Genomic DNA, 12,197 nt, shown 5'->3' with positions numbered 1-12,197 from the left:
GAGACAACACCATGGTAACAACACTACATAGAGAGAGACGGCACCATGGTAACAACACTACATAGAGAGAGACGGCACCATGGTAACAACACTACATAGAGAGAGACAACACTACATAGAGAGAGACAGCACCATGGTAACAACACTACATAGAGAGAGACAGCACCATGGTAACAACACTACACAGAGAGAGACGGCACCATGGTAACAACACTACATAGAGAGAGACGGCACCATGGTAACAACACTACACAGAGAGAGACGGCACCATGGTAACAACACTACATAGAGAGAGACGGCACCATGGTAACAACACTACATAGAGAGAGACGGCACCATGGTAACAACACTACACAGAGAGAGACGGCACCATGGTAACAACACTACATAGAGAGAGACGGCACCATGGTAACAACACTACACAGAGAGAGACAACACTACATAGAGAGAGACAACACTACATAGAGAGAGACAACACTACATAGAGAGAGACAACACTACATAGAGAGAGACAGCACCATGGTAACAACACTACATAGAGAGAGACAACACTACATAGAGAGAGACAACACTACATAGAGAGAGACAGCACCATGGTAACAACACTACATAGAGAGAGACAGCACCATGGTAACAACACTACACAGAGAGAGACGGCACCATGGTAACAACACTACATAGAGAGAGACGGCACCATGGTAACAACATTACACAGAGAGAGACAACACCATGGTAACAACACTACATAGAGAGAGACAGCACCATGGTAACAACACTACATAGAGAGAGACAACACCATGGTAACAACACTACATAGAGAGAGACAACACCATGGTAACAACACTACACAGAGAGAGGCAGCACCATGGTAACAACACTACACAGAGAGAGACAACACCATGGTAACAACACTACACAGAGAGAGACAGCACCATGGTAACAACACTACACAGAGAGAGACAGCACCATGGTAACAACACTACATAGAGAGAGACAACACCATGGTAACAACACTACATAGAGAGAGACAGCACCATGGTAACAACACTACATAGAGAGAGACAACACCATGGTAACAACACTACATAGAGAGAGACAACACTACATAGAGAGAGACAACACTACATAGAGAGAGACAGCACCATGGTAACAACACTACATAGAGAGAGACAACACCATGGTAACAACACTACACAGAGAGAGGCAGCACCATGGTAACAACACTACATAGAGAGAGACAGCACCATGGTAACAACACTACACAGAGAGAGGCAGCACCATGGTAACAACACTACATAGAGAGAGACAGCACCATGGTAACAACACTACATGAAGAGAGACAACACCATGGTAACAACACTACATAGAGAGAGACAACACCATGGTAACAACACTACATGAAGAGAGACAACACCATGGTAACAACACTACATAGAGAGAGGCAGCACCATGGTAACAACACTACACAGAGAGAGACAGCACCATGGTAACAACACTACATGAAGAGAGACAACACCATGGTAACAACACTACATAGAGAGAGACAGCACCATGGTAACAACACTACATAGAGAGAGACAGCACCATGGTAACAACACTACATAGAGAGAGACAGCACCATGGTAACAACACTACACAGAGAGAGACAGCACCATGGTAACAACACTACATGAAGAGAGACAACACCATGGTAACAACACTACATAGAGAGAGACAGCACCATGGTAACAACACTACATAGAGAGAGACAGCACCATGGTAACAACACTACATAGAGAGAGACAACACCATGGTAACAACACTACATAGAGAGACGGCACCATGGTAACAACACTACACAGAGAGAGACAGCACCATGGTAACAACACTACATAGAGAGAGACAGCACCATGGTAACAACACTACATAGAGAGAGACAACACCATGGTAACAACACTACATAGAGAGAGACAACACCATGGTAACAACACTACATGAAGAGAGACAACACCATGGTAACAACACTACATAGAGAGAGGCGGCGCTACATGAAGAGAGGCGGCGCTACATGAAGAGAGGCGGCGCTACATAGAGAGAGGCGGCGCTACATGAAGAGAGGCGGCGCTACATGAAGAGAGGCGGCGCTACATGAAGAGAGGCGGCGCTACATGAAGAGAGGCGGCGCTACATGAAGAGAGGCGGCGCTACATGAAGAGAGGCGGCGCTACATGAAGAGAGGCGGCGCTACATGAAGAGAGGCGGCGCTACATGAAGAGAGGCGGCGCTACATGAAGAGAGGCGGCGCTACATGAAGAGAGGCGGCGCTACATGAAGAGAGGCGGCGCTACATGAAGAGAGGCGGCGCTACATGGAGAGAGACGGCGCTACATGAAGAGAGAACACTACACTACACAGACTACACTACACAGTCAACACTACACTACACAGAGACAGACAACACTACACAAAGAGAGACCCAAGACAGCATCACGGTAACAACACAACATGGTAGCAGCTCAAAACATGGTACATTCTAGAGATGGAATAGTATGAACATTTCATATCCTGATGACAGTGACCAAAATGATCACGGTTATCAGTATTGTCACGGTATTTTAGGAGCTGGCACAGTTGCTCCATGACACTATTGTCGACATCATTGGGGCATCAGATTCCACGTTCCTCGTTCTCCAGCCAGTGTCACACAGACTGGCTGCTGTTCTCTGATTAAACGCTCGAGCATCTTGTGTGTGTAGAGCCCCCCACCGGGTCACCACATCATCATGGATCAGAGCCTTCTGTGGCAATGTTGAGGGCAGCTTGCTTTTTCCCTCTCCGTCCTCTCCTTCTCTTCCAGCTCCGTGAGAAGCCCTGGACCAGATGACGGCAGGCCTTGACTGCTGTGTCAACTCTCTGATATTTTTCAGAGCCTTTGAGATGGTCAGGTTCAAATGAAGGTCGAAGCACCAAAGCCACAGATCAGGGACCTGTTCAAAAGCCTTGGTCGTGTTTGTTGCGTTTTCTGTGGTTTTCAGACCTGGTCTTCATTGTTGATCCCCCCCCCCCCCCCCCCCCACACACTCTTCCAGTGTATATACAAAAAAAAGACACTGTTGTGAGCTGAGTGATCTTCTGGGGAGAACTGTTGGAGAACTTTCCAGGCAGTTTGATTCCAGGCAGTTTGATTCCAGTTGCTTGGGGTCAGGTAATGTATAGTGAAGCCTGTTTTCGCTGGTCCACAGGTCAGTAGTTGCAGCCAAACCAAAGTGCTTTTTGAGCCAAACTTTTCCCCCCCAACATCAACTTTAACCTGGTTGTACAGGTTTGGGATTTCAGGCTTCGGGAAAATAATGTTCACGATGGCCACTTTTATTTTTTTAGTGAGGCACGGCAACCTTCGTCAGCCTCAGAAAGACGGGCCTCTCAACAACGTGAATCATGTCCTTTTGCGATGTAATATGAAAGGGCTTACAGTGAGGTCTGGAGCGAGGCGTCGATGTGGGTCCATAAGGAGCCTGCCTTTTTAAACTCTTGCTGGAGTGTCTGTCACAAATGTAGATGAGGGGGGGGGGGGACCAGTAGCTTTACTGGGATTGCCTGCTGCACACACACTCTGTAATCAAGGGAAGAGCAAATTAATTATTGGTGGTGGTACATTTTATAATTATTCAAACACACACAGTCTATCTTCTGTGTTGCATTTGAGTATATGCAATGACCCCATGCGCATTTTACATAAATACAAACGAGTCTTACGAAGACCGTGATAGTAATTGCAAATGAGCCCAACAATCGACATAAATATAGGGGTCTATGGTGTTGGGGGGTGTCTATGGTGTTGGGGGGTCTATGGTGTTGGGGGGTCTATGGTGTGGGGGGGTCTACGGTGTGTGGGGGGGGGTATATGGGTTGGGGGGGGTCTATGGTGTTTCTCCAGTTGGAACTCTTTTACAACCAAGTCGACGACTGCCGGATTTTAAATGAACAAAATATGTTGGTTGTGTGACTAAACTCCATAACGTGTTATTGTGTGTAATGGGTGAATAGAGTCTGTAGACACGACCCATACAGCTGCAGATCAACGCGTAGTGTTCTTACAGTAACACGGAAAGTTTCAGTTTACATTATTGACAAGCTATTAGCAAGTTAGACAGACAAACCATGACATTTTTTTCCCCCCATTCTGAATTCCCCACACATCATGCATTGAGCTAAAAGTTAACTTGCCTTGCATTCGCTATAAAGTAGTTGGGTGGTTGTGACGAAGATGACTCGAGAGATTTGAAGTGTTTGACCCTCTCTTTTGCAGCGATTTATTATTTTTTTGCATGTTCTGTAGACGGTGACCATCTCCGGCTTTCGTTCCAGTTCTCTGCTGCCAATGACTGGAACGAATTGCAGAAATCACTGAAGCTGAAGCTCTTATCTCCCTCCTATAACTTTAAGCATCAGCTGTCAGAGCAGCTCGTAGATCACTGCACCTGTACATAGCCCATCTGTAAATAGCCCTTCCAACTACCTCATCCCCATATTGTTATTTATTTTTTGCTCCTTTGCACCCCAGTATCTCTACCTGCATATTCATCTTCTGCACATCTATCACTCCAGTGTTAATGCAGATTTGTAATTATTTTGCCTCTATGGCCTATTTATTGCCTTACCTCCCTAATCTTACTACATTTGCACACACTGTATATAGACTTTTTCTATTGTGTTAATGACCACGTTTGTTTATCCCTTTTTGTCACACTGCTTTGCTTTATCTTGGCCAGGTCGCAATTGTAAATGAGAACTTGTTCTCAACTAGCCGACCTGGTTAAATAAAGGTGAAATAAAATTGTAAAAAAAACAGTATAGAGTGCAGTGATGTGTCCTATAAGGAGCATTGGTGGAAAATCTGACGGCTGAATGGTAAAGAACATCATCTAGCCGCTCCAGAGCAACCTTTCCCGCCGATCTATAAATTACTTCTCCGTAATCTAGCATGGGTAGGAGGGTCATCTGAATCAGGGTTCGTTTGGCAGCTGGGGTGAAAGAGGAGCGATTACGATACGGGAAACCCAAGTCTAGATTTAACTTTAGCCTGCAGATTTGATATGTGCTGAGAGAAGGACAGTGCACCGTCTAGCCATACTCCCAAGTACTTGTATGAGGTGACTACCTCAAACTCTAAACCCTCAGAGGTAGTAATCACACCTGTGGGGAGAGGGGCATTCTTCTTAACCAAACCACATTACCTTTGTTTTGGAGGTGTTCAGAACAAGGTTAAGGGCAGAGAAAGCTTGTTGGACACTAAGAAAGCTTTGTTGTAGAGCATTTAACACAAAATCTGTGGAAGTGCCAGCTCAGTACAAGACTGTATCTGCATGTAAATGGATGAGATAGCTCAGGCAGTAGGAAGCTATGTTGATGTAAATTGACATGAGTGTGGGGCCTAGGATTGAGCCTTGGGGTACTCCCTTGGTGACATGCAGTGGCTGAGACAGCAGATTTTCTGACTTTATACACTGCACTCTTTGAGATAGGTAGTTAGCAAACCAGGCCAAAGATCCTTCAGAGACACCAATAGTCTTTAGCTGGCCCACAAGAAAGGACAACATTGCTTAGAATCAAGGTTACACATCCATATCCTGAGCGGGAACCAGATTTCTTACCAGAGAGAATACTATAGACATCAAGAAAGCCGGTCAGTTGATTATTGTCAAGTTTTTCAAACACTTGATAAACAGGGCAAAATAGAAATAGGCCTATAACAGTTAGGATCAGCTTGATCTAGCCCTTTAAATAAAGGATGAACCGTGGCTGCCTTCCAAGCAATGGGAACCTCCCCAGAGAGGAGAGACAGGTTAAAAAGGTCAGAGAGAGGCTTGGCGATGATAAGGGCAGCAACCTTAAAGAAGAAAGGGTCTAAACCATCTGACCCAGATGTTTTTTTGGGGTCAAGTTTCAGGAGCTGCTTTAGCACCTCGGACTCAGTGACTGCCTGCAGGAGGAAACTTTTTAGCTGGGCAGGGAAAAAGAGGGAGAAGCATCGGTGATAGTCGCATTAGAATGGGTGGGAGATGAGGAAATGTTGGACGGGCAAGGAGGCATGGCTGAGTCAAATAGGAATCCTGACTTAATGAAGTGGTGATTTAAAGAGCTCAGACATGTGCTTCTTGTCGGTAACAACCACATCATCAACATTAAGGGACATGGGCAGCTGTGAGGAGGGTTTATTCTCCAGGTCTTTAACCGTTTTCCAGAACATCTTGGGGTTAGACCCACAGAGAGAGAACTGCTCCTTAAAGTAACTAACTTTGGCCTACCGGATAGCCTGAGTGCACTTATTTCTCATTTGCCTGAACGAGAACCAGTCAGTCTGAGTATGTGTGTGCCAAGCCTTTCACCAAATGCAATTCTCGAGGTGGAGTAACTCTGCAGGATCACGGTCGAACCAGGAGCTGAAGCTGTTTTTAACTCTCATTTCCTTTATGGGGGCGTGTTTGTTAACAATACAGCTAAAAAGAAGGTCCAAGCGTCCTCGACAGAGGGGATCAAGCCGATTCTATAACATTTGTACAGAGGCAGGTTCAGGAATGAAGGCTTGCTCATTAAAGTTTTTTTTTAACCAAGCGTCTATGACAAATCAGGACGGGTCGTTTTACTGAGCAGCCATTACGAACACAGGCTGTAAAACAGTGATCACTAAGGTCATTACAGAAAACACCAGACCTGATACCTATCAGGATTATTTGTGAAGATAACCAGCGAGGAGAGTAGCCTCTTCTGGATGTTTGGTGTCATATATACCTTGTGGGATTGGTAACAATCTTGTCCTGGAGGCAGAACTGAATGATTTCTGATAGCTTTGTGGCTGTGCTAGCTCCTGATCACTCTGCAGAGCTGCCTCCAGAACAAGATTCATGACGAGAAAAGCTAACCTGTGGTGGATACAGTAGACCGGCCGGAGAGATGGGAAGGAGTGGAGGAGGAATGGATGGAGGGAGGAAGGGGAGAGAAACAGTCGAGGAAGAGGGGAGGAATGGAGGGGGGAGGAGTGGAGGGGAGGGAGGGGAGAGAAACAGTGGGGGGGAGGAGTGGAGGGGAGGGAGGGGAGAGAAACAGTGGAGGGGAGGGAGGGAGTGGAGAGGAGGAGGAAGGAGAGGAATGGAGGGAGTGGAGAGAAACAGTGGAGGAGGGGAGGGAGGGGAGAGAAACAGTGGAGGAGGGGAGGGAGGGGAGAGAAACAGTGGAGGAGGATGGGAGGAATGGAGGGAGGGGAGAGAAACAGTCGAGATAGTGGAGGGGAGAGATAGTGGAGGGGAGAGATAGTGGAGGGGAGAGAAGCAGTGGAGGGGAGAGAAGCAGTGGAGGGGAGGGAGGGAGGGAGGGGAGAGATGGAGGGGGGGGGGGGGGGAGAGGAAAGCTAAAGGGACACGACTGGGAAGTAGAGAGAAGATGAATGTGCCCAAAGAGTGAGAGGGTTGGAGCGTGTCTGGAGGAGGCTGGTACGAGCTCTTTTGAATTACTAGAGAGAGTGTGTGTGTGTGTGTTCTCCCTGCTTTGAGGACCAAACCCCTCTCAATCAGGGAGCCGCTGAGGATCGCGACTCCGAATTAGAGCCACATTACCCTGACACTCGCCCTCCCTCTCGCCCTGTCTCCTCTGTCTCCTCTCCTGTCTCCTCTGTCTCCTTTCCTGTCTCCTCTGTCTCATCTCCTGTCTCCTCTCCTGTCTCCACTATTATTCACTCACTCCTTTTTGCTTTCTGTTTGGTTCTCGTCTCCACTTCCTCCATTCTTTCCATATCTTACACTTCTGTCTCCTCTCTATCCACTCCTGTCTCCTCTCCTCTGTCTCGTGTCTCCTCCTCTGTCTCGTGTCTCCTCTCCACTGCTTTCTCTCCTATGTCTCGTGTCTCCTCTCCTCTGTCTCGTGTCTCCTCTCCACTGCTTTCTCTCCTCTGTCTCGTGTCTCCTCTCCTCTGTCTCGTGTCTCCTCTCCTCTGTCTCCTCTGTCTCGTGTCTCCACTGCTTTCTCTCCACTGCTTTCTCTCCTATGTCTCGTGTCTCCTCTCCTATGTCTCGTGTCTCCTCTCCTCTGTCTCGTGTCTCCTCTCCTCTGTCTCGTGTCTCCTCTCCTCTGTCTCGTGTCTCCTCTCCTCTGTCTCGTGTCTCCTCTCCTCTGTCTCGTGTCTCCTCTCCTCTGTCTCGTGTCTCCTCTCCTCTGTCTCGTGTCTCCTCTCCTCTGTCTCGTGTCTCGTCTCGTGTCTCCTCTCCTCTGTCTCGTGTCTCCTCTCCTCTGTCTCGTGTCTCCTCTCCTCTGTCTCGTGTCTCCTCTCCTCTGTCTCGTGTCTCCTCTCCTCTCTCGTGTCTCCTCTCCTCTGTCTCGTGTCTCCTCTCCTCTGTCTCGTGTCTCCTCTCCTCTGTCTCGTGTCTCGTCTCCTAGCAGGGTGTGATGATTACCCTGCCAAAGCACTGATTAAGCCCTGTCAGTTACAATCCTTTTTTGTACTAATTGGTTTCGATTAGCGTTTTTCGTTAAGGTCTGTCGCTGTTATCTATCCGTTCAGCCGTGTTAGCTCTTCATTTCTGATATAAATGTTTTGATATCTATCCCATCCTCTTAGCTCCGCGGAACATTCCTCAGAACACGAGTCCAACTCCACGGAGGATCCTGTCTGCTTGTTCTCACTCCTCCCTTTTTAACTGGTTGATGAGGTCACTAATTAGTAAGGAACTTGCCTCACCTGCTCATCTAGGTCTTAATTGAAAGAAGTAAAAACCGTGGAATGAGTTTGACACCACGTATGTTTTAAAGGAGCAGCCCCCCCCCCCAGCGGACCGTGTTTCCTGTTACGCTGACAGGCACAGAGGGAGATGGGTACACGCACTGACAACTAGGAGAACACGTTGATCGTTCCTTCACTTTGTTGTGTGTGTGTGAGAGGAAGTGGTACACTGTCTGGTAATTTTAGGGAGCGTTATGTGATGGTGTGCCTGCCTTCTGTTATGTCAATGTCCCCCCCCCCTCCCCCTCACTAAATTTAGGCAAAATGTAGGTAGCCTAAAGAGAGAGACTACAGGACATGAATGTGTAGGGAGCCTGAAGAGAGAGACTACAGGACCAGAATGTGTAGGGAGCCTGAAGAGAGAGACTACACTACATGAATGTGTAGGGAGCCTGAAGAGAGAGACTACAGAACATGAATGTGTAGGGAGCCTGAAGAGAGAGACTACAGGACATGAATGTGTAGGGAGCCTGAAGAGAGAGACTACAGAACATGAATGTGTAGGGAGCCTGAAGAGAGAGACTACACTACATGAATGTGTAGGGAGCCTGAAGAGAGAGACTACACTACATGAGACCATTTAGGAGCATCTTAGCATTCAGGTTAGAGAGACTCCTCCGAGACGTTGACACTCAGTTGTCACATTCTAATATCCAACGCTGACAGTGTCCGTGGGTCTGCTTAGCTCAGTGGCTGTTCTGTTATCCAACTGTGGCAGTGTCCGTGGGTCTGTTTAGCTCAGTGGCTGTTCTGTTATCCAACTGTGGCAGTGTCCGTGGGTCTGTTTAGCTTAGTGGCTGTTCTGTTATTGGCTACTGTTTCTCACTCTACATTGTTTTGCGTTAATTGCAGTTCGATTGGTCTCTGAAGCATATTTCATGGACAACTTCTCTGCCTTGTCGATCTTGACATCTGATTGGTTCTCTCTCTCTCTTCCTCAGGTGTATCGTGGGCTGGACATCATAACCAATAAGGTGACTGCTGAGGAGCGTGCCCAGTGCAGTCATCACATGATCAGCTTCGTGGATCCCTTGGTCAGCAGCTACACTGTGGTAGACTTCAGGAACAAGGCCCTGGCTCTCATATCCTTTATGAATGTACTTCCTGTATGGGTGAGACATGTGGACCACCACGCTCGTGCACGTCAACGAGCGTCTGCGTAGCCAGGCGCTAAAATAGAACTTGATTGTATTCGTGGCGCTTGACGCGCTGCCAGTCCCGCCTCTCCAATCTCATTGGTTTATAGGAGCACATACCCACGTGGTGATTGGAAGATGAACTGAGGTCCACACTCTTGTCCAGTTGGTGGTGGTAATGCACCTTAAAGTTGGCTTTTACCCTTTTATCTGTGGATTATTGTCAGAGTAGAGGACCTTGTGCATTTCCGGTAAAATAACAGCTCAATGTTTATATCCCAGGACAAATTAGTTAGCAACAGCTAGCTAACTGATACCAATACCGGTAACCAATATTTCACATTTTAGTGGCTTTTTTAGTTCATTCTAGTACAGTTGAATAGTTAAAACACACACGGACTCAACATCTCAGCGCAAGAGGCGTCACCACCGTCCCTGGTTCGAATCCAGGCTGTATCACATCTGGCCGTGATTGGGAGCTGCACAATTGGCCCGGCGTCGTCCGGGTTTAGCAGGGGTAGGCGTGGATTTTTTGGAGTCCGATAACTCTGAGGACTTTGGGGGAAAAATATCTTAGGTATTGAGTAGACTGATATCCCATTTCATTGATCCCCCAATCCTTAGGTAAAACTGTACAGTGAAATATGAATATCAATACACACAATAGGCTGACTGGGGAGGTGATTTCACCCAGTCACAGTCCCGCGATAAGAGCTACAACGCGACAACTTTTCATAGTTGTGTTCTGTGGGTGTCACTGACTAGACTGATACCCCATTTCATTGCTCCACATTCCAACCTTGTTTAACATTATCTAGTCTAAATATGGCACGATTCCACCAATTGTAACCTTCTGCATCACTTTCGAAGAGGTACTTTTATTTTGAAGGCAAACCGCAAACAACAAGTGGCTACCTACCTAACTAATACTTACTCACAAGGATTCCTAAACCATTGCGAAGAATAATGAAAATGACTGCAGTTTCTACTGGTCGTTGTTTTCAGGCTGGTTGTATTGGTGCTAGCTAGGTACCAAGCTAAAGCTAGCTAGGCACCAAGCTAAAGCTAGCTAGGCACCAAGCTAAAGCTAGCTAGGCACCAAGCTAAAGCTAGCTAGGCACCAAGCTAAAGCTAGCTAGGCACCAAGCTAAAGCTAGCTAGGCACCAAGCTAAAGCTAGCTAGGCACCAAGCTAAAGCTAGCTAGGTACCAAGCTAAAGCTAGCTAGGCACCAAGCTAAAGCTAGCTAGGTACCAAGCTAAAGCTAGCTACCCCAGAAGTTGTGGTCGAACAAATAATGCTTTTATTACCAACACGGTATTGTAAACAAACACATCGTTCGTGGCCGGTGTTTGCAGACTTTTTTTTTTGTTGTACAGCTTTGTACAGTGCTACTGATAGTAGTGACGTGCAAATTCATTAATAGTTCATTAATAGTTCATTAATAGTTAATTTAATAATTTTACGACGTGTCAAATTAAAAGCTTATTTAACGAGTCAAATAGGGTTATTGTCAAATAGTGTTATTTTGACGTGCATCTTTGACATGCAAAGACCCAAACGGCGTTCTATAGTATGAATGTTGTGAAGTTAATAGCACTGACCCTATTACTGTTTAACTCCAGGAGGGCAGCATCTGAAAAAATATCACACTTGGTAGTGTGTACCGGTGCTCAACCAGTCGGCAACATCATCCACGACAGAGAACATCATCCACGACAGAGAACAGAGACGCGAGGGGTTGGGGGGGAGAAAGAGAGACGTGGGGGGGGAGAGAGACGTGGGGGGGGAGAGAGACGTGGGGGGGGGTGAGAGACGTGGTGGGGGGGGTGAGAGACGTGGTGGGGGGGGAGAGAGACGTGGGGGGGGGTGAGAGACGTGGTGGGGGGGGGGTGAGAGACGTGGTGGGGGGGGGGTGAGAGACGTGGTGGGGGGGGGGTGAGAGACGTGGTGGTGGGGGGGGGGTGAGAGACGTGGTGGGGGGGGGGGGGTGAGAGACGTGGTGGGGGGGGGGGGGGTGAGAGACGTGGTGGGGGGGGGGGGGGTGAGAGACGTGGTGGGGGGGGGGGGGTGAGAGACGTGGTGGGGGGGGGTGAGAGACGTGGTGGGGGGGGGGTGAGAGACGTGGTGGGGGGGGGGGGTGAGAGACGTGGTGGGGGGGGGTGAGAGACGTGGTGGGGGGGGGTGAGAGACGTGGTGGGGGGGGGGGGGGGGTGAGAGACGTGGTGGGGGGGGGGGGGGGTGAGAGACGTGGTGGGGGGGGGGGGGGGTGAGAGACGTGGTGGGGGGGGGGGGTGAGAGACGTGGTGG

General features: G+C 48.1%; 1 protein-coding gene across 2 annotated transcripts in view; it reads left to right on the top strand.

Annotated features, from left to right (window-relative positions):
- trit1 (tRNA isopentenyltransferase 1) overlaps positions 1–12,197 on the top strand; it is a 57,899-nt gene that overhangs the window by 19,289 nt on the left and 26,413 nt on the right. For both annotated transcript variants that reach the window (XM_036953605.1, XM_036953606.1), the window contains exon 2: positions 9,694–9,834. In XM_036953605.1, the coding sequence (XP_036809500.1) occupies positions 9,694–9,834 (141 nt within the window). The remainder of the gene's footprint in view (positions 1–9,693; positions 9,835–12,197) is intronic.

The sequence above is a fragment of the Oncorhynchus mykiss genome, chromosome 18 (assembly GCF_013265735.2).
Source record: "Oncorhynchus mykiss isolate Arlee chromosome 18, USDA_OmykA_1.1, whole genome shotgun sequence".
In the NCBI taxonomy this organism is placed as follows: Eukaryota; Metazoa; Chordata; class Actinopteri; order Salmoniformes; family Salmonidae; genus Oncorhynchus; species Oncorhynchus mykiss.
This window is presented reverse-complemented; position numbering and strand designations above follow the sequence as displayed.